The sequence below is a fragment of the Micropterus salmoides genome, unplaced genomic scaffold (genome assembly GCF_014851395.1).
Source record: "Micropterus salmoides isolate LMB-PRFRI ecotype aquatic unplaced genomic scaffold, ASM1485139v1 Ms_hic_scaffold_19, whole genome shotgun sequence".
NCBI lineage: Eukaryota > Metazoa > Chordata > Actinopteri > Centrarchiformes > Centrarchidae > Micropterus > Micropterus salmoides.
Window position 1 is genome coordinate 12,617,590 of NW_024041039.1, and position 27,404 is coordinate 12,644,993.

The following is a 27,404-nucleotide window of genomic DNA, read 5'->3' on the forward strand; positions in this document are numbered from 1 at the left end:
AGGATGCTCTCAGTATGCCCTAGAAAGTCAAATAAGCATGTATGTTAAAGTTAATCTCAAATCCCATGAGTTGGTCAATTTTTCACTGTCTGTTCGGGGTGATCCTCAACAACATTTCAAAAATATCAACAGTGCATTTAGAAAATATTGGTTAAAAAGAGTTAAAACAAGTTGGATGTTTTCATTTTCTGGAATAAATCTTACTAAACATTAGTGATGGGGTTAGTCAGAATATATTGTTTTATTATAGGCTGCAATGGATCTTCCAGACATTTTTTTTTTATCGATTTTATGAATACAATTTAAAAAAAAAAACGAATTATTTTACACCCATTCCAAGCTAAGTGGCTGGGGAACATTAAAATAAATTATTACAAGCAAAAATGAGTTAGTTTCCAGTCCGGGCATCACGTGGGAAAGACATAGTATCCCTTGTGGTGAAGTAAAAAGTAATGAATAATTTTAAATGTCTTGATTGTGATCGACTTTGTTTTCCGCGGCCATCATTGGCTGCACAGTCACGATGAAAGGCTCACACCTATTGGTTCAATCTGAAAGAAGGCTTCTGATTGGTTCATTCTCATCTCCATGACCTTTCATCCCCGTCAACCTCAGCAGCTAGTTGTAAACACTGAATGCGTGACATGTTTAGGTAGCTTAACTGCCCTTGTACTTTACTGACATATCTCGCACTGACACATGATACGAAGAAAGACACACGGACCGAAAGATGCGTGTTGTTAAGTGAGCGTATGGTGAGTAAATGAAAATATTGTGCTAGTGCGTGTGTGTGCTAATCGAGCTAAGCTAAATTAACTGAATGATTGCTTCTTCAGGTTTACGACATTTATAAGAAAGGAACCGTTTATTGTGGCGGGAAAAAACGATGTAGCTTTAGATGTAAATGTATGAAAGGCAAAGACAGTTTGCAGGAAACAAACGTTTGTGTTTGTCAGTATGAAAAGTAAACGCTTCTTACTCAGAACTGCTTGCCAACTTACTCATTCATTGCAGCGACAATACAGTGCTACATATACATATAAGTAAGATGAGACATTTCTACTTGAATCACATGGAAACAGTATTTCACAGTATAATATTGTGTCTGATCTAAATAATCTTAATCTGAAACAAGGTTGAAATGGACTATCCTAAAATCACAAAGATAAAATCCCACATTCAGATACATATCTCACACGTTTTACACCTTTTTTTTTTTCTTTTTAATTTTCTGAATTTATTTATTTAGACACAGAGGATATTTGTGCCCACATCTGTAAGAACAAACAAATCAAAATTGTTTTTTTTTTTTTTGTTCAGGCATCTCTTTGGAAGCAAAGAAAGGCTACAAGGATTTGATTGATAGATTATTTTTGTCACTGTTGAATATAATATTATATATAAAATATATATTTTAAATCTAAACCACTGACTTAATTGAAATGTCTAGCTTCATAAAAAACTCTAAATTCATCTAAATTCATATGGTTTGAATATCACTCACTTGATTTTGAATATATTTTTTCAGCAACAATATATAAGTTTAGCAAATACTATTTGTCATTTTCTGATGTAAAAATTCAAGTCAGAAATCTGGTTATTCACATTTGATTGGTGGAATTCAGAAATAAAAAATAATATGATCCAAGAAAGTTGAGATGAGCAACGTCAACTTGTAAACGTCAACTTGACATCCTCAATATATATATTGACATTAAGTTAATCTCTGTAGATTTCCAAATCTTTTCAGAACTTTTCAGTATGTGTTCAGCCAATGAATAAGTATTCTGTTAACTCATATTCTAGATTACACCAGCACAATACTTTGAGACTACATTACAGTAGTAACTAACTAACTAACAAACCTTAGCTACAACGCTGACAGATTAGAAGAGACATTAAGTTGTAATTTACCTAGCTCTTCAGAAGTTTACAAGCTTCTATCTTGTGAAAACAGAGATGATACATCCCACTTCTTTTCTGCAGCATGTCTTGCCGCCTCTTAATCTCCAGTCATGGCGAGGATTTTCTACACACAAAGGCTGTGGACAGCTCTCAGACATCTGAGCCCACATATCACCTTCTCATCTACAGCCACAGCCAGACTTTCACCTGTGAACCTCTGCAGTCCATTTCTTCCCACCACCTCATGGCAGTTAGAAGTTTGCTGTCGAAAGCTGCACACTGGGGCGGACAGGCCCGAGCCATGCCCTGCTGCAGCCCCAGACAGGCTGCCTTTCTCTAGAATAACTCCGGAAGATTTGGCCACCTTCAGGAAGATCCTGCCAGGCAGAACCATCACTGACCCAGACCTGCTGGAGTCAAGTAATGTGGATTGGCTCAAGTCAGTGAGAGGTGAAGGCTAGAAATGGGTTTAGCTCGTTCAGCTTGATGATGTATTTTCTCTCACCAATTCACTGATGGTAACGTTCATACATGTTCTGCAGGTTCCAGTGAAGTGTTGCTGAGACCTCAGACAACAGAGGAGGTTTCTCAAATTCTCAAGTAAAGAATAAATAGTGGATGAAAGGACAAATACAGGGGTCGTTAGGGGTTTATAAGGTGGTTAAAGTTTTTGTACTTCTGTAGGTATTGTAACAATCGTAATCTGGCGGTGAACCCTCAAGGAGGTAACACTGGGCTGGTTGGGGGCAGCGTCCCAGTTTATGATGAAATCATCCTCTCCACTGCCCTCATGAACAACATCCTTACCTTTGATGGTATCGCCGGTAAATCTTAATACTGAAGGTTTATATATATATTTTAAAACAAAATTATATTAGGGCTGGGCATTAAAACAATAATGATAATTATCGCAATATAATTTCCTCAGTATCAATATAATAAATGTTCAATATATATATATTGTCAATAAATATTTGGTTTAATTTATTTGAATAACGAACAAATTAGCACTAATTTTTCTGTTAAAATATTTATTTTGTTGAAGAAAAGAGACTGAAAAAAGATTTACTAATCATATTTGTTAAAAAAGAAATTTCATCATAATAGTTTTGAATGTTCTCCCTCAGATTTGTTAGTGATCCGCTGTTTGGCATCAAGTGTTTGTCACATTCTGACCATGAAGAAAAGTTTAACCACATAATTAACCATCTGGTTTCTTCAATTTTCAGTCAAGAGCAAAAATCAGCCTTTTGAACTTGAAAGAAATAACAATTTGACATTGATCGTGATAATTATTGATATCGAATGATATGAAATGTTTTTTTTCGTGATAACATTTTTGGCCACATCGCCCAGCCCTAATATATATATAAATATAAGTGTTATGCACATAATCATATTTGACTAATCTTTAGAGATTATTTTCTCCATCTGTCAGGCATTCTGACCTGTCAGGCAGGTTGTGTCTTGGAGAACTTGTCCCTTTACCTGGAGGAGAGAGACTACATCATGCCACTCGATCTCGGGGCAAAAGGCAGTTGCCAAATTGGGGGAAACGTGGCAACTAATGCAGGTGGACTCCGGCTGCTGAGATACGGCTCCCTACACGGGACTGTGCTGGGGCTGGAAGTGGTGAGCGGAGTAAATAAATAAGGAACTCTGTATTTAACAACAAGTGTTGTGTTATAACCACAGAGGAAATGTGAGACAGTGTGATTCTGATAAGGGATAAAAGCACAGATCTAATGTTTGTCTGTATTTGTATGCGCTGTGTACAGGTGTTGGCAGATGGGCAGGTCCTGGACTGCTTGGCCACACTGAGGAAAGATAACACAGGATATGACCTCAAACAGCTCTTCATAGGGTCAGAGGGCACACTGGGCGTTATCACCGCAGTGTCTATCCTTTGTCCACGCAAACCCAAATCTGTTAATGTGGTTTTTCTGGGTAGGATTTTCTCATTGCTTCTCCCTTACAACCATTCAAGCAGTTTTACTGTAATTTTGACGTTATTATTGGCAAGTGTGGCTAATCAAGTGTGTAAAAAGTTTAGGAAATTGTGTCACACTTCAGTTCATTAATGTCAAGAAGAGTTTGTTTTCCTGGATTAGCTAGTAAATTATTGTATTCTCTTAAATTCCTTGTTAGGCTGTGAGACCTTTGAGAAGCTGCTGAAGACGTTTCAGCTTTGCAGAGGCATGCTAGGAGAAATTCTGTCAGCCTATGAATTTCTGGATAGTGAATGTATGCGGCTGCTGAATACACACCTCAAACTACCCAATCCCATCTCTGGTAGGCACACACAACATGCACAGACTTGGTTTATAAAACAATTTACAGGACTCCCTTGTAAAAGAGACTGTGTCTTAATGGGACTAATAAATAAATAATAAGGTTAAATAGAAATGAATAAAAAAATTAAATACACACTCCTGCTCAACTCTTCCCTCCATCTTGCAGATTGTCCTTTTTACGTCGTCATAGAAACATCTGGATCTGACCCAACACATGATGGGGAGAAACTCAACAATTTCTTTGAGGAGGCAATGACATCGTCATTGGTTACTGACGGGACTGTTGCAACTGAAGAATCAAAAATCAAGGTATTGTTTCCAATCTTTTAAAGAATCAGTCGGGGATATTCTGTATTTTTCTTATCAACAAATTCCACCAAAAGACCAAACTGGCTATTAAGTATTTCTGTGAAGCCAAACGTGATAATGCATAATCCTCTGTACTATACCTTCATTACGATGAACATTTTACCACATTTTCAACTCAATTTATTTTGAATTAATCCCACATACAACATCCCGCTGCTGTAAAAACACACTGTAGACTGTACTCTTATTGCGAGGTCTAGACCTGCTCCACGAAAAGTGCAAAGAGATAACTTCAGTTATGGATTGGTGCTGTGTAAACAAAATTTAATTGAATTGACATTAAAAAATCCAACAAATACAGTATTTACTGTAATTCTGTTTGAGTAATGTGTGCTAAAAACTGATGTTCAGTTGTTTTGTGAAATGAAACAGACAGGGAAGGAAATTGGAAATCTGTGGTCTTTTTTTAGGGATTTAGCCATAATCCTTAAATCTCATGACCTAAACTTAAGTAATCCGGTTAATACTAGGGTTCTTTAATACTTCTGTGGTGTCTCAATCAGGCTACACCCATTTTTACCCTAAAATATGCTGCACCCTGGTTTAGGTTCAAACGATGATGATACAATCAACCTTTCCATGTCCACCATTTCAGGCTCTTTGGTCAATGCGTGAACGCGTCACAGAGGCGCTGACTCACGATGGCTTCACTTATAAGTATGACATCTCGCTTCCGGTGGAGCGGATCTACCAGCTGGTGACTGACATAAGAGAGCACCTGGGGGACCGGGCCAAGAGCGTGGTGGGATACGGACACGTAGGTAAGACCAGTAGATGGAAAGACGGTCTAGCACGAGGGAAATAACCTGCTAACATGATATATAATTTCTTGGAAACTCTTTAATTACTGTACAGTGATTTACAAACATTTACTAATTCGGCAGACGCTTTTATCCGAAGTGACTCAGTAAGATATCTAAAAGTCAAAATAGATAATAGTAAGAGCAGCAATAAATACTAGTAAGAGCTTTTAGCGCCTACGGAATCAATGGGATAAATACCTAGGGGAAGATGTAAGAGTTAACGAATAGTGGAGGAGAAGAAGAGCACAGGAAGTGTATGTTAGGGGTTAGAGGTGTTATTAGAGATAGTGTTCTCGGAAGAGATGACTATACTTAAAACTGCTCAATCTCCTTTCAGAAATACTTATACTCACTATTAAACACACCTCACTGCAAAATTGAACTTTCCACCTGAACTTTTAGGAGATGGAAACCTCCACTTGAACATCACTTCTCCTGCCAAAGACCCCTCTCTCCTCGCCGCTATTGAGCCCTTTGTCTACGAGTGGACGGCCAGCTGCCACGGCAGCATCAGCGCTGAGCACGGACTGGGCCTGAAGAAGAGGAACTACATCTACTACAGTAAACCAGTCCAGGCTGTGGCTCTGATGGGTACTATCAAGGCCATGCTGGACCCCAAGGGCATTCTCAATCCATACAAGACTTTACCAGATAACCTGAAATGACACGCTGTGGGGTAGGTGGTTATGCAGAGCTCATGCAGGAGCTCCATTTTAGGTACACCCTTACTGTCACGTGGTTTTTATGGCAGCTCATGCCTTTTCCTGCGATACCTTTGCGCAGTTAGTGCAGAGCTGCAGATTTCGCTAAGCAAGCCACAGACACCTTGTGACATTTGTTTGCTCAGTATCTAGAAGTTTAAGAATTTAGTTTCAGAATGACAGCTTCTTCAGCAAGCTGCTGACTTTGTACTGAGTCTATGTAATATAACAATTTAAATTAATGCTAAAATGTATCAACCACTTCTGCTGTTCACACTTCGAGAGCAACCTTAGTCCACAGAATATCCAAGTTTTAGGTGTTAAATTAAGGACAGTTTGTATAATAGATGAAAAGCTATTTTTAAGTATTGCTGGAAGGCAGTGAATGATCATGACTGACATCTGTAGCCATTAGTGTACTAGCTAAAGCTAATGCAATCTAATACACCAGGCCTGCAATGAATCCTCCAATGTTCAGTTTTTGTTGAGACTTTTTAGGTGTTAATTCAACTTTATGATCATTTTGGAGGCTGCAGTTTGTACTGCACTATACAGAGTGAAAACCCACTCGCTGACATAAAAAGAGTGAACAAAATGATCTTACAACTGTTATTGTAACTCAAAAGCACCACAAACTACATGCCTCAAAATGATGATAAAGTTGAACCAACACCTCCCTAAAACAGTTTCAACAAAAACTAAACATAACCTTCATGAAGGTAGGATTTATTGCAGCAAAGTTATATTAGCCTATTTTAGCAAGGTGTACCTAATAAACTAACTGCATCTTTTCTAAAATCAGAACACAAGCTGGCTTATCGTTAGGCAAGAGTGCAGTAAATGTTTTATTACATGTAAAAAAAGACAAAGCAACATTTCCCAAAACAAACCCAGCATTTGTGAATCAATTCATTTGTAACCGCAAACCTAGGCAACGTTTTCTGTTTAAAATGCATCTTGAATAAAACAGTTTCCAAATGAAGATGGAGTATTTTTCTAGTTATTCAGGCAACTTGTACAGTGTGGCATGATGGGGGGCGAGGAGTAAATTGAAGCCCACCTTGCTACAGAAAACTACTTCAGCTCTTAAAACAGGTCTGCCCTACCACAAACACGTCTTTGTTAATTCCTCTTTTCCTGCACAGAAGACTTTATCAGCCACAGTGAGTTTGAGAAGTATGTGAGGCACAGGGGATCAGTTCATTCCACACGCATATTCTTATTATAAGATACAGACTAATGCCTATTGGCAGGTACTTACTGTGCGTCTACTCCAGGAGCCACCAGGATAAAAATGTACCTGTAGTTTATCCTGTTTTTTTCCTCCATACAATAATCAAGCCTAACAGGAACAGTTTCCTACCTTTTTCCTCTATTTCTCAACAAATACTTTCTCACTAACTCCAGTAACGACAATATAGGTACAGAAAGACCAGTAGAGTAAATGCCTATTGTGTATACATCGCACCATCAGTCTTACATATCCTCAGTAGTGTGGTAACAGTGGAGACTTAATACATAAATATCATACTATTTTTAAAAAGTTTAAAAACAATTTTGATTTTATTGGATTGTTAAGTGAACGTGTGTTTTGTAGTGTGTGTTTGTGGCAATAGTTGGCATGTTCTAATAAAGCTAAATGAGTGAAACACTTCTGATTGTCTCTGAGCAGAATGCCAATACTGTATGCCACAAACACTGGCTGGGGATCAGAAATTGAATAGTAAGAGACACTCAGTATGTAGTGTTTGGGGGTGTGTGTGTGTGTGTGTGTGTGTGAGCAGTCACAAATGGGCATTAAAGCTTTGGGATGGGGTACTACAATATGCCATCCATGTTCTTCATACTCAGTAACAGAGTCTAGAGTTCAGGTCAGTGCGAATGCATTGGTAACTGGTTTGTGTCCTTGTAGCAAAGGCTGGCTTCAGACAGGACAAGTCCAAACATCTGTGTGGGCTTCAAGTCAAGAGAGAGGGATGTCGGTGGAAGGCAACCACAGTGAAAGTGAGAGAGCAAGAGAAGGATGAGGCTGGATGACATTTGAACGACTCTTTCCTCTGTCCATCCCTCTTATCGCCAAGTCTCCTTTAACAAACACTGTGCTCTCCTCTAAGCCGGTCCCTGAAATCAGCCAGCTGCCTCTGAGGCTCCTCATGACTCCTTGCCCTTCTCCAGAGAGCTGTGAATCTTATCCAGGGTTTTCTTGATGCGCAGTGCTGTCAGCCTGGCAGAGGGGTTCTGGTACCAACACTCCTTCATCAGTTTCACCAGAGCAGAGAGAGTCTGAGAGAGATGGAAGTAATAAAGGATGGGAAATAAAAAATAATAATAATTAAAAAAAAGAAAGAAAAAAGTGTGTGATGCAGTGAAACACCCACAGTGAGAGGAAACTGCTATCAATGTGACTGCAAGAGCTTTTAGATGTGTAAGAGCATTCTGTGTACTTGCAGACTATAGCTGTCTGGTACTAATCTCTCTTGCCTTGTTTAGCAAAAAAAAAAAGAAAGGATGTTTAGAATTTGTATCCCCAGCCATCCAAATACTTGAATAACTGAGGCTTGCCTGTTAACTTTACCATCTTGACAGTTTGGAAAATACTAATGTGGGAATCAAATCAGTCATATCTTTTAAAGCAGTCCTTTCCAACTTTTTTTGGCTTGTGTCCCATTGAAACAATGTCTACGAGTGTCCATTTTAATGGGTTTAATATGTCTAGGAGTCTCGAGCAGTTCAACCAAAGTGATTTTCCCATTTTAATTGTTTAGTTTAGATCACTTTTCGATCCCTCAGAATTATCCCGACCCCCGGGTTGGGAACCACCATCTTTAAGAATGGTCTATCCATAAACACTGGGTCACACAGGTACCCACACAAACAAAACATTGGCCATTTATTTTCATGCAACATTGGCATGCATTAGCATTGTTGTTACACAGAAGCTAGTTCTACGTGTGTGTGTGTGTGTGTGTGTGTGTGTGTTGCTGCTATATGTAAATTTACTTTACAGACATTCCCTGACTGTCAAGATATAGCTATGTGCAAAAAAGAAAGCAATGCTGGATGGGCGTGGGCGTCACAAGCTTGCACGCAAGGCATCCTGGTACATGTATGTTTGCTCGTATGTCTCCATAAGCAGGAGAACTGTGCTTCCTGTGTCGGCATAGCACATATTCAGAACTTTATTGCTTTAATGGACTACATTTACCATCAACAATGCCTGGATATCCATATAAAAGATGCCAAACCTTCCATTTTAAGGCTTTTATTTTAAACCCAAGTGACTACTTTTTTGTAGCTGACATCCCAGTGGAATGGGAATGATCATTTCTTTAAAATAATTAAATTTAAGGATAGTAAAGGACTAATACTCACAGGATCAGAGAACCAACGATTAGGAATGAAAGGCCTCTGCTGTTCCACACACACCACCTTCCTCATGTCCTCGAAGCTGGGGTCATTTGGCACCTGATCGTAGAACGGAGGCTTGTATTCCTCAACAATACCTGGAGAGTCAAACTGAGGTGTTATATAACTGGAGCAAGAAGATGAACTAGTGGTCAATTAGGCCTCCCTCCTAACAGCAGGGCCCGTATAAACCACCAGGTGGTTGTTTATATGTCACTCTTAAAAAAATGCACTAAATGCGTGACACTCACCATTGCTGTATGTACGTCTTGCTATCTCCCACAGCACCAGCCCAAAGGCCCAGATGTCCACTCTCTTGTAGGCATCAAAGCAGTCTGTCTGAATGGTCTCGTCCAGCACTTCAGGTGCCATGTACCGCTTGGTGCCAACCTTCGGATTGTTGCCCACATCCAGCTGATTGTCTGCCTGGGAGTGGGTCACCGCCAGCCCTGTAGCATGCAGAAATATACAGTGTTATAGTGGGAAAGGCGGCCAATAAAAGAAGAGACGACTGCAACTCAATGTAGAAAATGCTGGTTTCCAAACAAAATGCTCAGAAGAAAGATGCCGTCAATGTAGGGCTGATAATTATTCCAATATAATTTTCCTCAGTAACAATATTACAAATGTTCAATAAATTTTTGATTTAATTTATTTGAATCACGATTGAATTAGCACTTAATTATTCTATTAAGATATTTATTGTTTTGAGGAAATCGGGACTGAAAAAAGAATTGTTTTGACCGTTCTATCTCAGATTTGTTAAGTGATCCGCTGTTTGGCATGAAGTGTTTGTCATGTTTTCACCTTAAAGAATTGTTTAAAACCACAATTAACCATCTGGTTTCTTCAACTTTTCACTCCGGAGTAAAAATAATTTGTTACATAATCATAATGTATTTTGATGAGAAGAATGTTTTCTTACAATTAAGACTCCACAAAATATCTGACAAATTCTACAAATTCTGAAAAATGCTTATGTGATTTTATTTTGATGTTTGATTTACTACTGATTGGTAATGCTGTTACCAATAGTTTAATAATAGTATAAGATGAAATTAAAATAATGGATAACTGACTGACCCAGGTCTGCAATGCAGCAGGACAGCTCCTTTGTGACAAGGATGTTTTTGCTCTTCAAGTCCCGGTGTGCGATGGCCGGTTTCCCCTCTGTGCCAAATATCTCTGTGTGCAGGTGCACCAGGCCACAAGCTATTGACGCTGCCATTGCCAAGCCCTCTGACGTCTCCACGGCAACTCTCTGCAAATAGTCATAAAGCGAACCATTCTCATGGTAATGGGTGATGAGCCACAGCTGGGTGCTGGAGTTGCGAGAGGTCATGTCAGACGCCATGAAGCCTGGGAGGAGAGACAGGGGAGGCGGCAGACAGAAGAACAACACATATGAGAATAAAACGTAAAGGTTTATACTGGTGTTAGTCAAGTTTCATTTGTTACTGACCCATTTTCCTGCATTGCATTATATTGCGCAGGTGTTGCTTTTTTATTGCATTCACTTCTATATGTAACTGCTTTCAAACATAAAAGTGTAAAGAACATTAAAGGAAGCCGAGACTGGCTTGCGGTTGTATTCCTCTGCCAACCAGCCAAGTTGCAATTTACATCCATGTCGGTCCAGACTTTAATATATGTAGTGAATACGTGGAAGGAGCTGAAGGAACTGAGTACAATTTTAAAGTGTATTTGTGGCTAAATTAAAGTTTTCACTATATTGATACATATGTATGATTGCAGTGAATATACATTGTTGAACTGATTAATAAAAGAATTACTATAGATGTATTGGCTAAACAGGTACTGGATTACTTAAAGATGGATTCTTGGGAGTATAGCACCTACACAAAATGTGGAGCTTTTTTTACTGGCATTTTTAGATGCTAAGTCTCTCCATGAGCTGTAGGTGAAACTCACTTTCGCTCACAGGATCGCGATTAGCAAAGCGCGCTCCACGTGATTCTTAAATTATGGCTAAGAAAACGATTTTGAGGTCACAATGACCTTTGATCCTTGAGTCAAAAGCGTCACCTATTCAGGTCCGAACACCCATGAAATATGGTCACAATCGCCCCTTCTGTTTCTCAGTTATGGTGTTGAATAACGGCCAAAAAAGTGTTTTTCCAGGAAATGATGATGTCACAGTGAAGTTGACCTTTGGGGTAACAAAAGACATCACTTCAAGACAACCATGTTCTTGGTAACAATGCTAATACCATCATCTCTGACAGGAATGAATACATGGAGACAATGGGGAAATCACATCTTTTTAAACATTTGTTTTATCTTAAATCAACCTTTTCGCACCAACTGGTCTGCAAGATCAACATTTTTGTGTTTAACACACTCACCCAGTATGTTTTCATGTCTTAGCAGCACTGTATTGTAGATCTCTGTCTCTCTGAACCAGGACTTCTCATCTCTTGAGGAGAAGATTTTTACAGCCACATTCTCACCCTGCCACTGGCCCCTCCACACCTCCCCATACCTTCCCTTGCCTGGAAAAGAGAGAAGAGAAGAGGAGAAATTGAGAGATTGTTGTGCAGGAAGACAGAAACAAGAACATACAGATACATGAGTTTAAAATAAATAAATATAAAAAAGGTAATCATTGTCTGCATTTTATAATCTGAAAAATGCTTGGTAATGTATTTTGATATTATTTTATGGCTACATTGACAGAGCAGCTGAAGGAGCGCCAGTCTGATACAGATCTGATGTTTCCACATCAACCACATTTTTCCAATTTCAAACGGGAACAAACTGTACTGTCTGGTACTGTGGTATAAAACAGGATCCCAAAGCATGTGACCTAAATACTTTCATTTCCACGCTCAAATTGAAATTTGTCAGAGTTTCCATGACAATGAGTAAACTTCACATCAACAACCTAAGACAAGTGTCTTAACTTTGAACACGGTCAACAACACAGAAAAATGGATAGAAAGTAATACATGACTTGTGTTTTGACAGTTGCTTTTAAATAAGTCACAAATGATGTTACCTCCTATCACTGTTGCCCTCACACCATCTGTTTGACATCGCTGTCAGATCTGTATCTTAATACGGGTTACGTCCTTGTTTGAATATGTCCGCAACACTGATATTAACAGAAAACTGTAATGGAGACTTACTGACACTGTGTGCTTACTGCTGTTAAGCAGACAAATGTCTGAATAAGCATTTCCATCTTCCTGAATATCATGAAACCGCAGATGGCCTGTGGACTACAGTGTGTTATACCTACCTACACACTCCATCAGACTGATTTGCCTGGCCACAGTTCTCTGGACGAGGAAGGGAAGACCTGAACCACTGCCTGATGTACACGAGTGGTCCAATAGGTCCTAAAGACAGACACGGATATCCGATTAGCTGTGTATGGAGCATACGTCTACACACATCACATCAGATCACATGTTGGTTCAAGGCTACTGGAATTCAACATCGACAAAGATCCAGCTGGGATTGAAGCGTTGTCTATTTCAATCAGCGTGTTGTAAGCTCTTTTCATCTATGCCAAAATCTTTTCCTGCACTACAGAAATTTGGGACCTAATTAAGGCAAAGACAGCAGTGACCAAAGCACTATAATCTTGGGGTGAAATCAGGGTGCCTGCAAGTTTAATTAATTAGATGGTTTTATATACAAAGCGAATACCATTTAAAAAAGAACAACAATATTAATAATGACAGGTTATTCGCTGAAAAAAAAGCTATAGTTTTATCACATTTCGATTAATTTAATTTCTCCTTAGGGAGCCAATACTCCATAAAACCTTATTAGACTTGAAAAAAGTCTAATATGAAAAAAAGTGTATTTGAAACACAAAAAGCAAAACATTTATGCATGTGTTAAACTAAATTTCTGGCCATATCTTTCACATTGTACCTTTAAGGTTGGGTGTGAGCAGAACATGTGAGATGGAATCTATGATTACTCTGTTGCGAATCTCTTTTCATTGCTTCAACAACGACCTCTGTTGTTCTTACCGCTAAAGTGCTGTCTCCCACATTGGAGGTGATGAGGCCGTCTATGGCTCCCTGCTCGGTGTCAAACTCCTGCAGCCTCTGCAGACGGCCATGGTGGAGCTTCCTGCAGGCCAAAACTGACACTACAGACAGCAGTGCCAGAACTACCACCGGACCAAGTACAAAGAGAGCCAAGGCCTCCATGCGATATCGAACTGGCTCACCTTCTGGCACTGCGAGCAAGAGTAGAGAAGAAACAGGTACAGAGTGGAGAAAAGGGAAACAATTGATAGGGTTCTGTCAGATTATTTAATAGACAGCTATAAACCACAATTATTCTATTTGACAATTCACTTCCTAGCTAAATTGAAGCATGTTATGAACTAATATCCACCTGTCGGAAGCAGAGACATCAGCGCATTTGTGGTGGTGTTGCCATTGCACATGTCCTGGGAGCAGCAGAAAATGGCCTGGTGGGAGGATGGAGCTGTGGAGCAATGCAAACGGATTTTGTCCAACCCCTTCAGGCAGCCACGCTCAAACACCACCCCGCTGCTGCTGACTTTGACAGAGGAGAAACACCGCGTACCTTGGCACTGGGTGGCCTGGAGGCATTTAGGGCTGTCACAAAGACACACCAACTGTCCGTCTGTGGAAGAGATGATATGAGTTCCCCATACACTCGTGCCGTTTCGCAGTGCTCACAAACACATGCACACTGATTTATATAAAAGCCAACAGAAAGACTTGTGTCTAACCAATTTTCTTACTCAAACTAGTAGGCTGCTAGCACACTGGCTAAACATAACCGAGCAGTAAAAGACAGACAAGCAATATGGCCACTATGGTCACCCTCCAGCAGTTGACACCCCCACTGTCAATAAGGAAGAAAATCTTTGTTGCAGGGGCAGAGTGTGCACAGGTAGGTATGTAGACAGCTGCCAATCATTTTATTCAGACCAAAGGACATTATTGGCTGTGCTTATTACAGCCACAGATACCAGATTTTTTCTCTTGCTTGTGTCAGAGCATTTGATTTATTGAATGCTTTCAACAAATGTAACAAAAAATGCTCCTGAACTAAAGTGCCTACCCCAGCTTTAATGTTTTAAATCCGCCAATAAAGAAAACTTCATCAGCTATAGATTTTGCCTGTGTCCTGTATTCTTCCTATTGACTTTACAATAGTACAATAGCTTGACACTGCCAAATGGTGAACTATGCAGTTGGCAATTATGACACCTGTAGCCTATATATTTATGTATGGTAAAACAAAATTCCTCAAAGTCTGAATGTACCTTATTCCTCAGCTTGGCCTTAAATCATCACTCTGCACTCTATTTCTACCACAGAGATGGGTAATCTCTGGCCATCCTTTCTTACTAGTTGTCACCAAAAATGAACAGCTGCCAGCCATATATGTTGCTCACAATCACTTGATTGCACAGCAAGAACAGACAGCAGATAAGAAGCACAGTTTGACAACAATAAAACATAAACCGGACAGACAAATGAGCATAGTACCTGAACCTTCAGCTGATGTCTGCAGAGTCTGCAGCAAGAGCAGCAGAAGGATGTGGACACTGCAACGATCCATGTTTCAGTGCACTGACAAAAGGAGGGAAGGGGACCCAGAGAGTTCAAATGAGTACACTCTTGCTAAGAGGATAATTACATTTATCCCCTCTATGTATTCTGATGATGCCTGCCAAGGCTTCAGACAGAAAGGAAGCAGCAACAACTTATAATGGATGAATACAACGAGTCCTGTTTTTTTTTTGTTTTTTTTAATCTAACGTTAACGTACACTTTATGTAAACCACATAATAACTGATTATGGAATCAACTGCAGCCGTTTAAAAAACAACCACCTGGAATTAAATAACACTATTAGGTTGAAAAGTTAAATGTATTTACCTTGACATAACATAATCATGTGGTTAGTTCTTAAGAGGTTAAATAACAAGCATATAACTACTAATGGCTCTAAAATGTATCGTTTGCTCTACAGTAGCTGCTCTTCTGCAGGCTAACAGTTATTGTAGCATTGGCAAGAACTAGCCTAGTAATACAAATTCCGCTAGCAAGCTAACAATTTGAATTGCAATGTCACAGCATATGGTTGTTACACGTAAAGTATACGAACAAGCCGTGCTGTCAGCAACTTCTCCTTGGTAAACCTCACAGTCGAGGCTTGTGTGTTTGCGGTAGCTAACAGGCCATTAACAAGCGGTTTTATTGGCCGTCCACAGGCGCCTCTGAGGCGCCAGCCAGACAGGCGGCTACCCGCTGCTGTAACGTTAGCTGTAACGTTTCAGCACAAAGCGCAGCCTGGCAGCCCGGGAGACGACTGTCAAAACAGAGCGATAAAAAACATCAACCTACCTGGCACACACGAAATACAGTCTCTAACTCATCCTGTCATGTTTGTGTATCCCTTTATCACGTTTAAATAGCGGTATTAGCGTGATTTGCGATGTAACAAGCCGAAAGCAGGACCACAGCCCAGCCCACCTACTGGCTGTCTTCCCCTCCAGCCACATATGACGTCACCAAAACATTATTGTCGAGATGCATTGTGGGGCAGAGGAGTCCTCCAACAGGTTGTAGGCTAAAACAACCATAACATCACTGATGTTTGAATCTTGAATCCACGGGGAACAACATAAATTATCTTTATATGACAGTGTTTTTTGGTAGGTAGGCTAAATATTGTACTATTCTTTATTTAACTGCATACATGTCCAGTTGTGGAAGAAATACCCATATAATTTAAGTAAAAGTGGCAAATCCACAATATAAAACACTGTTGCAAGTAGGAGTTCTGCATTAAAAAGTCATTTAAGTATAAGTACAGACGTTTTAACAGTAAAATATACTTAAAGTGTTCATTATGAAGAATTAACCCTTTTGTAGATAGCTAGTGTTATCACTATTAGTGCATTAACATGTAAGCAGTATTTCAGAATTGTATCTTGTCAAGGTGGATTGCATTTAACCTGCTTTTTAAAACTGCTAGGAAGCTTAATCTAGTAAAAGGCATTATATTTTATAAACTAATCATATATTTCTTGTGTAAAATCTCATTCTGCAAAGTACAAACCATAGCTGTCAACTGTAGTGGAATAAAAAATATTGAAGTAGACAAAATAAAAATAAAAAAGCATAACATTAATGTGCTAAGTTACTTTGCACTATTGCTGATATCTTATTAGTTGGGAATTACATCCACAAGTTAGTTTGATGTATTTCACAAGTTAAAAATCAAACATATGAGTGAATTCCAAGTGAAGGGGTGGTGATGGTGCGATGGCACAAAGACACATGCCTTTGGTGTGAGAGACCAGGGTTCAATTCCCCACTGTGACACATCTACTTAGCAATTATAAGTCGCTTTGGACAAAAGCATCAGCTAAATGAATAAATGCAACATAAAAGTACTGGGAGAGGGAAAAAATGCCCTAAAGTGCAAACAATATTCACATTGTCAAAAAATATGTCTAATACACCATTTAAATATTTCCTTATTAATGCATCAATGACTTGACACTCTAAAAGAGACAATGTTTTAGAATAATATGGGACATTTGCTTTTAAATGTATAATTATATTGTATAATTAATTTAAAATTGTAGTATAACTAGGATTTGAATACCACCATCAGGAAAATATATAATTAATTACTTTATATGTAATAAATTTAGAGGAGGAGTGGTGTATAAGCATGTCCCTTCCAAATGCAAACTGTATGACAAATATAACAGTTTCAGGGGAAATCAGGGAGAAGTCACTGTACTTTTAGTAATTTTAACTGAAAAAAATCTTCCTTTAGTTATCATACAGCCCAGTCTGTGTGGGTGAGCATTTACTTGGCAATCTAATGTCACATACACAAGACAGACAGTGCTTATAGCGTCCAGGAACAATTCCTGGCAGAAAATATAAATAAATATTTAAATAAATAAAGTTTCTCCATTTAAGACATTTGGTTAATAACTACTGACTTTTTTGCGATATATAAACATATATTCAATTATGCATATTAGCTGCCTGGTTGTTTTTTAATTATTTATAGAATTAGAATTTAATATTTTAAATACAGATAATGTTGTTTCTAGAGCACATTAATGTTTACAACAGCAAAGTCACTATATATAAACTCAATATCTGACATCACAATACTGAGGGACGTTTCAAGAATAAAAAAAGTCTGTATCGGACCTTCCTCTTCCTCCTATGCTGTTATTCACTGCCTGCAGGTAACGTTACGTTCGGAGCTAACTGAACTTCACTGTCTCCACCGCCGCGGCGCAGCCTCTCACTCTGCTGGCCGCTGTGTCTAGGAGCCGACAGAGAGCAGCAGAGGCAGCAGCCTGATGATAAACAGTCCCGGTGCCGTTTAACACCGCGTTTCGGAGCCATCATTAGAAACATTAGTTTTCTTATGCATGGCATTTCAAGATAAATCAGATTTGACGCACCAAACATAACGTTACAGACCCGCTAGTCTCGAATCTTATTGATTTTCGGGTTTTGAGAAATGTTGGAACCGGGTCCGGGTCTCGATCTCCATCCCTATTGGTCAGCTTCTCAACATTGTGGGCTTGTTGACAGTATTAGTGTAGGCTACTAACTTCGGGACTCTCTTCACTTTGTTTTTTGTTGGTAGGCCTTTGGTAGTTAAGCTACTTGAATGTGTTAAAAAAAAAAAAAAAAAACGTTACATTTGGTGACAAAATTTCAGTTTAATTTATTTTATTAAGTGCAAGTAGCCTACATAACACTGTCGCTGTCGTTCTCTGGGACAGCTACATAGAAAGTTGGCATGGTGAAGTTTTAGCTAAATTTAGATCATTGCCTGATTCTCTATGAATCATCAGAGTGTTTTGTCATAAGAGACGCTGCCTGTTTTATTCTGAGTGACAAACTAAGGTCAGCTTTTTTTTTTTTTTTTTTTTAACTTTACTGTGGATCTTGTTTGCATGACAGATAAATGCTTCTGCACTTTTGAAGAACACATAACTGACCCCAACCATCTGTTATATATATAACACTTTCTGATTAGTTTGCGATGTGAGTAAGTAATATAAAATATATGACATTCTTTTGTGGCATTCTCACTGCCAAGAGACATCATAGGCAGTGTGATTTACTTGAGAAGAAGTTTAATAGTGGAGTAAAAAAGTGCATATTTCATTCAGACTGCTTGATTTAAGAAGTCCATCTGTGCTAGTCCATTCACCCATGCATGCTGAGGATCCGATACCCCACCCTCCCCACAGAAAAGACCTCTCTTAAGATGACCCTTCATCTACTGAGCAATCATGCAGATCCAACATTGCATAACAGCTCAACTAAAAGGTGGATTAGAAGGTGAATTCATTTTACTTGTCTGTTCAAACTCTCCCTGTTTAGATTTATTTATTTCTTGATTGGTTCAGTGGCTGTTCAAAAAAATTAGTGTTAGAGTGGGAGGGGGGGTTGTTTTACTGTATTTGCTGGGTCCAAAAACTGGGCTTCCACTATACTTGTGGGGTCCGAGAGCTTTGTGGGGACCAAAATGCTTCACAAGTTTAAAGGGCTGTTTGAGGGTTAAGACTTGGTTTTAGGTTTAGGGTAAGAATTAAGTTGAAGTTAGGGGAAGGGTTAAGGTTAGCCAGGTAGGTGTGAAGGTTAGGGTAAGGGGCTAGGGAATGCGTTGTCAAAGAGATGTCCCCACTAGGATAGTGGAACTACTGTGTGTGTGTGTGTGCGTGTGTGTGTGTGCTTTTCTGTATGTGTGCAAAGAGACCGAAAAGGGAGAATTGTATCAAGTTGCCAATATATTTTACCTCCAATGGGTCCTGTGGCCGCGAACAATAGCCAGTGCTGTTTGTTCTTGCTTACCTGGGGCTTTAGTCTCCAGTGAGTCAGAGCAAGACCCCGCCAGTATCTGTTCTCCATGAACACAGCTCCAGCACAGAGACACATTGTCCGCAGCTTTTTTAATTAAAGACCTTGGGTTGACACTATGTGCCAGGTGACCTGAACTGCTCCGAGCCTACGTGTGTCTACCACTATCCTCTCCGCTGGGGATAAGTCTCAGTGGATAATTGGCGGGGGAAATGCTATACTGCTATCATTAGATGGAGGAAGGATTATCTAGTGAGGACTTGGACGCAAGAGGCAGGATAGAGGAATAATGTAATGTTTTCTTCTTTCTACATCTAGCCGACCTGCCTCATTCTCCCACCTTTTACCCTCTCTCCTCCTCTTTCTCTCTTTCTGTCTCAGAACCATGTTATAAGAGAGGGAGGGGGTAGCAGAGTGACTTTTTTTTTTCAATGAAATCCACCATCTCTGCTGTATTAGAGAGACTGATCCAAGCAGAGTCCCTAGCAGAGCCGAAATGGAGCGTCTAGAGAGAAGACTGCCTGCAGCTTTCCTTCTCCTTCTGCCTCTTCTGTCTGTCAGCTGTGTCTCAAATCAGAAAACTACAGGTAGATCCAAAATAATGTCAATTTAAGGCTATTTGTAGATTTAAAAAATGTTGGAAAGACTTATCATTAACTCTTACTTGGGTGCATGATTAAAGTAATGTTTAAAATGTGGGGTGTAGTTATGAATTGTGCTCTTCTGCAGGTAAATTTGAATCATTTTTTTATTCTACACTGTTTTATTCAGTGTCCTGGTGTGTATTGTCCAACGCTGAAGAACAGAAGTGTCTGGATTTAGCCGGAAACGCCACAGCGCGGAATATTAGAGGCACTCTGCAATGTGTCCGTGGCCTGAACACCAGAGACTGTATGGACAAAATCAAGGTACATGAAGAAACAGGGATGGGAAAGTGGATTGACCATTCCATAATATGACCATTTTCACCTTCATTAAATACTCAAATTCTAAAGAAAATGAGTCTTTGGTGGCGGTGAGTAAAAGAAATACTACACATGATCTTCAGCAGTCCCTTTGGATGATTTTGTTTTACCATCTCACTATTTCCACATCTTCATTAGCTGGCCACATTTTGTTTTTTTTTCAGAAATCACATACATCACACTTGTGCATCTTCAGTATTTGTTGTCATTTTATTTGGAATAACCAAGCATCCTTTATTCATTTGACATTGACAAAATAAATGTGTTTTTGTCAGAATGGGACAGCCGATGCAGCATCCATGTCTGCAGATGACATCTATGCTGCTGGCCTCTGCCACGGCCTGGAGTTGGCTGCAGGAGAGTCTTACAACGGAGTGGGTAAGTGATAGGTTGGAGCCTTGCAGCAGGTAATACAGAGAGGCACTGCAGGCTCAGATGCATAGTTGGTGTAAGTCAAAGAAGATGAGTTCATACCAAAATATATCAAAATCAACATATCTTGCAGCTATTCATACAAAATGTATGCTCAGCTTGCTAGAGCCATATATACAGTGTGTAGACCAGTAGTCTTTGTGTCTTGTATCTTTATTAATCATTTTCATGTTTTTTCCCATGCTCCCCTGATATGAAAAATGATTCCCACTTGCTTTCTCCCCCTCTTCCCGGTTTTTCTTCCCAAACCGTCCCCCCAGATGGTATTAGCTATTACGTGGTGGCGATGGCGCGTCGCTCGTCCTCAGACCTGTCCCTGCTCGAGATGCACGAACGCAGCTCCTGTCACCCCGGCATACGCACCACGGTGGGGTGGACTGTTCCTATTGGCTACCTGGTCAACACCTCCCAGATCAGCATAGGGGAGCAATGCAACTTCCCTAGAGGTGAGACAGAGCGGGACTGGGAGGTCGAGGCAGGAAAAGTGTATGTATGTGTGTGTCTATGTGTGTGGAGGCTGTATGAGAGATTCACAGTTTCAGAGAGGGGAAGCAGTGATGTGGAATGAAGAGTGAAGGTATGGAGGGGACTGGTGGTAAGAGGAGAAGGGTCATTTAGAGAACAGTGCACCTGTCTCTGTAAATGTGAGATTGGGATAGGGATGTGTGTGTGTGTGTGTGTGTGTGTGTACAGTGTAACCCTCTCTTGAAGGTCGTAAGTTCTTCAGGAGAGGGAGAAGCAAGCAAGACGATAAAGATGAATCTTAGTATTAGACTGGCAATTTATCCTATTTTTCTCATTGACAACACATCCCATGAAAAGACCAACATCAACAATCACTTGATCTTCATATCCAAATCTGATATATCCTGATCCTCTGTGCCATAGAGGTCCATTGTTGTCTACCAACTATAAAAAACATAAATGAACCACAGTGTTGCTCTGGGTGACATGTTTAATATCATAAACATGGGCACTGTAGTTTATCTGTCGATCTCACACACACTGCTTTGCTACTGTAAATACTCCCTGGAGCACCATATCTGTAGCTGAAAATAGTCAGTTGCAGTTTAATAGAGCAATATTTACTCCTTTATTAGTGTGTGTGTTAAAATTCAAAGTCCCCAGCCGATTTAGGATATTACTCAGCTTTTAGAAAAACAAAGGCTATATATTTGTGACCCATTTTAAAAGTTTTCAATCTTCAGTAGGAACAAAAATTATCCTCCTTTAGCCTTTCCTATTCTTCTTCTAACTCATTCTTTGTCCTTCTCACCAGCTGTTGGCAACTTCTTTGGCTACAGCTGTGTGCCGGGCGTTAAGGATCCCCAGCACGACCCCAGAGGCAACAACCCCAGGAACCTTTGTGAGGCCTGTATAGGAGACGAGAATGACAGACACATCTGTGCCAGTAACCACAAAGAGAGGCACTACGGGGAGGCAGGGGCACTGAGGTACAACATTAACACTAATAACATGGGAAATAATACACTAATGGCACCCAGAGGTGGAGTAGTTGTTACGAACTCTGCCTCTGTGTCTCCAATACTTTATATCTTTTTCAGCTGACTGTCTCTATAAATACAAAAATAAAGAATAATTACAGCTGCCTGCTCTGAAAAAAAGCTAATACAGTGATAATAGTTGTAATAAGTAGTAGTAGTAATAATACAGTGATGAATGAGTAAAACCTCAGTGAGTCTTTTTTGAGAGCCTATAGAAGGAATAAATTATGAAACTAAATTAATTATGCAAACAGATCAGAACAGAGAACAAGCAACTTGGATGAATTCCTGTGCACAGCAATTTCTTTTTAATGTCAGTTTCATTCACATATATATATTTCTTTGTGTTAGAGTACTGTAGTGCTCAGTAAAATGGCATAGTAGTGTCTGTGAGATGGGAAAAAAAGGGCAACAGGAGCTATATTAAATTCTTGAAGGGCAACAATAGGCGGCAAAGGGAGTTTAATTATGGTCTCAAGAGTCATTCTGTTATAATCACACGTTCCCAAGTGTGCTCATTTCCACGTTATTCATGTTTTGTTCTATTTACATATTAAATGTGTCTGATTATTAATGTGTTTTATGTTTTTCTTTCAGGTGTGTGGCAGAGAACCTCGGTGACGTGGCCTTTGTCAAACACACAACAGTGTTTGACAATTTGGATGGTTAGTGTTATTGTGCATTTTATAGGCTACTGGTATATGCCACTGGTTATATAATGATGTATGATAAGGTTACCGGGGGCCAGCAGAGAGTGCTAGTCCCTGTCAAGACAGAAGATGTCAGTGTTTCTCATTAGAGTATTTTACAGTATGTGAAATCCAGAATATAATGAACAGATTACACTGAAAGGACAGGAAGAGACGGACAGTGGTTCATAAATGTCCTAATTCTCTGTTTGCTGCATCTGCTCGCCGCTGTTTTGGGCAACATCCAAAATGAATGGTGATCATTATAACAGTCAGACTACACAGACTCTGCTGGTGCAGCTGAGTAGGAACAGTTTGACGCCAGCTCCACAAACACTGTAGCTGTTTAATGAAGCATGCTTTCTCATATGGTTCAGAAATGTCCAGAGTCAGACCAATTAATGGAGGTCAAGAAAATGAAGAGGGTCTGTGCTGAACATAGCTTCTATCTTCTTCCTATAATTATTTGTTTGGCTAAATGGGATTTTGTTAGCCTTTTTAAATTCTTAGGTGTTCAACCATGTCTCTCAAAATTAAAATGTGAAATATTCAGAATATAAAGTCAACATTCAGATTCAGCCCTAAAAAAAAGGAATGTGCTATTTGAAAGATTTGTCAAAAGTGGCAAACACTGAGTCCTCAAATAAAAACAAATTGAAATCATTCTTAAACTGTTAGTAAACCTAAACACACATGATGTAACTTTATGACTTTATAAATTGAACCATGCATTTTCAGGGTGAAAATTGTGTAATTTATTCTTTAAAAAGTTACATAGTGCTTCTTTGAGTGGGTGTTGGCCTAAAATGGCCTTGAATTAAAATCTGACTCACCTTCACTCCTCTCCTGCCCAGGTAAGAACCAGGAGTCCTGGGCCCTGGATCTGGAGCTGGAGGACCTGAAGCTGCTCTGCCCAGATGGGACAGAGGCAGGTCTGGACGAGCATGAACGATGCCACCTGGCAGCCGTCCCGGCTAACGCTGTTGTGGTGCGCACAGAGAACAAGTGTCGCGTCTGGAAGTACCTGGAACGTTTACAGGTGGGTGTGAGCACAAATTGCATCAGCTGTGTGTGTGTGTGTGTGTGTGTGTGTTATTCTCCAGATATGCGTGTCTGTCTCATATCTCTGTGGAGTCTGTGTTATCGATCTGCAGATTTCTACTGAACCGTCATTGTGAGTATGTGTGTGGGAGACGCCAGGATGACTGCTACATCCTGTGCTGATCCCCTGGCTACACACACACACACACACACACACACACGCACACACGCACACAAAACCCAAAGAAACACACACATACGCAGAGCACGCCAACGCACATCAATGCATGCCCTCATTAAGTCCTGTCACACATTTCCTCTGTCTTGTAGAATGTGTTTGGCAACGCCACCGAGGGCTTCAGCCTGTTCAGCTCAGCAGGCTATGGCGAATCCGATCTGCTCTTCAGTGATGCCACCCACCACCTGCAAAGGGTTCTGGGTAGCTACACCTCTTGGCTGGGCCCTACTTACACCACCAAGCTGCAAGCCTTCGAGTGTGAGGGTAAGAGTGATAGTGTGTGTCTTTTTGCTTGTATGTAAAAGTGTGTTTATTTGGATCTGCTGATGATGAGCGGCTGGCAAAGTAGATGGAGGAGTGCGTTCTCCTGTGTGTGTGTGTGTGTGTGTGTGTGTGTGTGTCAACTGCAGCTGTTCTCATTATTGCACTTTCCCTCCAACAGGCTTCTGCTGATGGAACAGTAGGAAGATATCCAGCGCATCAACTTCCACCCCATCCCTCTGTTCCCCATCTTCCCGTTCTGCCTTCCCTGCCTGCCATCTGTGTCCCTCTGCCACTCCATCTCACCATCCTTCATCCTTTCTGATTGGCTTTTTGTGTTTGTTTTCTCCCTGCATTTCACCACCCATTCTCTTTTATTATGTCCTCGTCCTCCTCCAACCCAGTGCTTCCTCTAGCATGCTGGCTGGCAGGGTAGGACATCGCTAAGAGGGGCTAAATCAGCGAAGAAAAAACTTCAGAAAATGTCCCGGAAACTGACTTTAGGTTTAAGAAATGACACTAGGAAGAAAGGGAAGGAAATAGAAATGAATAGGATAGAAATAAAAAACAATAAAATAGAAAAGAAGTGCAGGTTAATAAGAGTTGTGGTTCGTATGTTATTGACAGATTATGTCTCTTAAAGCATTTTCAAAAGAGAATTTTGATGAAGATTTTTGCAGAATTACCCCATAAGCATGTAACGTCTTCCCCCAATATTGATTTATACGTACAAAAAAAGTCCTGTTAAATGTTCCTACCCTGTATGTTTGTTGTGAAATTATGTCCTTGTTGCATTGGTCTAAAGCTTCAGTACCACCCATACCCTCCCTCCTCCCACAGGGTCTGTCTCTGGCACTGAACAACTGGGTGCTATTAACTTTGAGCTTAGAAGTCTCAGTTACTGAATGTGTGTGTGTGTGTGTGTGTGTGTGTTTATGTGAGTGTACACTTTTTCCCACAGCCATTATTGCCCTAATTGGAAGTCTGGCATATTATGCTGTTTGTTTGTGTGTGAGTGAGAGAAAGTGTGTTTGTGTGCATGTGTGTGTGCATTTGTCTGTACATGTACGTGCCTATGTGTTAGTGTGTTGATAGAATTGCTGCTTTCCCATGGCTTGTATAGCATACATCTTTGGATCACTGCTTTCCCACGACTGGTATGGTGGACTGGACTATTCCAGCTCACAGTGTATTGTTACACTATACAGTTAGGGAGAAACTGGATTAGGGCATGGGTTGCTTTCCGTGACCCCTACGTGAGTCTTTTTAAAAAAAGCTTTAATCATTTTCTCATCTGTGACAATATTTGCATCACCCAAAACTCCCAAAATGTGCTCTCAGAATCCTACTTGATCTGTCCTGCTTCAACACATAAAGGAATATGTGGACTACTGCTGTGTTTTTCTACAATTTATCATTTATACTTTAAGATTCCTACCAGTAGTGAGACATTGATAGTGATAGAAGGTAAGAGCTATTAACAGGAGGATGTTCGAGGCTGGTGTTACAACCAGAAATTAGTCAGTACAGCATGTGATATTATCAAACAATTGTTATGAAGAAGAGGATTCCTGTATGAATGTGCTATTAAGAAATAGTTATTGTCGAAAAATACATGAGATCATTTATTTTTCTGACATGTTTAAGGGACTGTAATTAAAGAATCACGGTTAAATCACCAGCCAGTTTAAAGCTTTACTTTAGCAGACTGTAATTCTGGGCTTTAGTTGTCGTCCCTGTCTTTATTATTTCTTTCACATTCTGCACCACAGAGCTCAGCAATAAACTGATAAACGGGATGAAGTTCTCCTCGTCAAAAAGTTTGGTTTATGACCTCCTCATACTGGAAGAAATCAAATGAATTAGAGCTAGTCCAACAGATATAAATACAGGAATGTATTTACAGTGATTTGCTGAGGCAACAGCAGGTTTATGTAGGTTACTTTTGCTTGGCCTTCTTTTTGAAATAAAACATTGTCACGTTTCATCTCCTGTAGCCAACTGTAAGTGTTACGTTTTGGCTCTTGATAGCAGTGTGATTGTGCAAGATGAAAGGTGCCAGATTTTTCTCCTATCTGAAGGATAAAGGCATATCTGTTGTATTAATTCAACTCTGGTTTGTACCATTGGTGCTGTTCATTTATGCCGTTGTCTTCAAAGAGCCTTGATGTAAATACTCCTCCTGAATGTGTAGTGCTGCAAACCTTCATTTTTTTCAACCAATTAAATTAATGATGATAAAGAAAACAGTCCTCATTAGTTTTATTTTTTTCCAGCTGACTTCTAATTATCCTGAAACCACTCTTTGTGCTTGATATCATCTCTCTTGCTCCATCTTACACTCACTTCTCTCTCGTTCTCTGTCTTTCTGCCTCTCGTACACGCATTCACTCAGAAATAGGCCATTTGCTCCCCTCTCAGCTGTTTGGGAGCGAAGGGAGGAATTAGGATAAAGAGAAGTAAAAAAAGGAGGGGTGGGGCTCTTTCACACACACACACACACACACACACACACACACACACACACAAAACGACCTGCATACAGAGACTCAGGTGCTCACTCAGGTAGAGAGAAGCACCTCCCATGTAGACAGGTGAATCAGGGACACACCTTCATAATAGGTAGAGACAGACTTCTACTCAGCATGGACCAAACGCCCATGCTGGCTTTGCTTCACCTGATTTACAACATTAAGAGAAAGTCTGTGTCTGTGATCGAGGAGTACCATTTAGCAGCTAGGAGATACTGTAGATTGAACTGCTTTGCAGCAGAGTGCTGCAATCGCTCTCAATCCTCAGCTCTCTCACTGGCATTCTGCTGTAATGCTGTAATAAAAACAACTAAGGAGGCCGCAGTGCAGTCCTCTCTTAACCTTGAGGTGTGGGTGTGCAAGAGAGGAAATTGTGTTAATGCCAGT

General features: G+C 40.0%; 3 protein-coding genes across 5 annotated transcripts; 2 read left to right on the forward strand and 1 right to left on the reverse strand.

Moving 5' to 3' along the window:
* Window positions 1-527: 527 nt before the first annotated feature.
* d2hgdh (D-2-hydroxyglutarate dehydrogenase) lies at window positions 528-10,905 on the forward strand. 3 transcript variants are annotated; one of them, XM_038729330.1, is made up of 11 exons: window positions 528-755; window positions 1,987-2,355; window positions 2,448-2,505; window positions 2,590-2,729; window positions 3,344-3,537; window positions 3,684-3,852; window positions 4,054-4,197; window positions 4,366-4,508; window positions 5,164-5,329; window positions 5,774-6,047; window positions 9,763-10,905. In XM_038729330.1, exons 2-10 carry the CDS (start codon window positions 2,016-2,018, stop codon window positions 6,034-6,036), a joined length of 1,617 nt encoding a protein of 538 aa, XP_038585258.1. In that variant the 5' UTR covers window positions 528-755; window positions 1,987-2,015; the 3' UTR covers window positions 6,037-6,047; window positions 9,763-10,905. The 3 variants fall into 3 exon arrangements, with proteins under 3 accessions (XP_038585258.1, XP_038585257.1, XP_038585259.1); XM_038729329.1 differs by lacking the exon at window positions 9,763-10,905 and having other exon boundaries at window positions 530-755; window positions 5,774-7,054; XM_038729331.1 differs by lacking the exons at window positions 528-755; window positions 1,987-2,355; window positions 9,763-10,905 and having other exon boundaries at window positions 2,590-2,748; window positions 5,774-7,054.
* On the reverse strand, window positions 6,894-16,008 carry acvr1l (activin A receptor, type 1 like). Its single transcript, XM_038729332.1, has 10 exons — window positions 15,849-16,008; window positions 14,988-15,071; window positions 13,858-14,112; window positions 13,485-13,696; window positions 12,740-12,839; window positions 11,844-11,990; window positions 10,561-10,836; window positions 9,729-9,926; window positions 9,445-9,575; window positions 6,894-8,355 (listed from the first exon to the last, which is right to left on the reverse strand). Exons 2-10 carry the CDS (start codon window positions 15,058-15,060, stop codon window positions 8,224-8,226), a joined length of 1,524 nt encoding a protein of 507 aa, XP_038585260.1. The 5' UTR covers window positions 15,061-15,071; window positions 15,849-16,008; the 3' UTR covers window positions 6,894-8,223.
* A 3,814-nt stretch (window positions 16,009-19,822) lies between these two features.
* On the forward strand, window positions 19,823-26,679 carry LOC119909885 (otolith matrix protein). Its single transcript, XM_038728136.1, has 9 exons — window positions 19,823-19,942; window positions 20,127-20,263; window positions 20,596-20,698; window positions 21,013-21,198; window positions 22,032-22,206; window positions 22,855-22,922; window positions 23,801-23,985; window positions 24,318-24,489; window positions 24,668-26,679. Exons 1-9 carry the CDS (start codon window positions 19,852-19,854, stop codon window positions 24,676-24,678), a joined length of 1,128 nt encoding a protein of 375 aa, XP_038584064.1. The 5' UTR covers window positions 19,823-19,851; the 3' UTR covers window positions 24,679-26,679.
* Window positions 26,680-27,404: the final 725 nt, after the last annotated feature.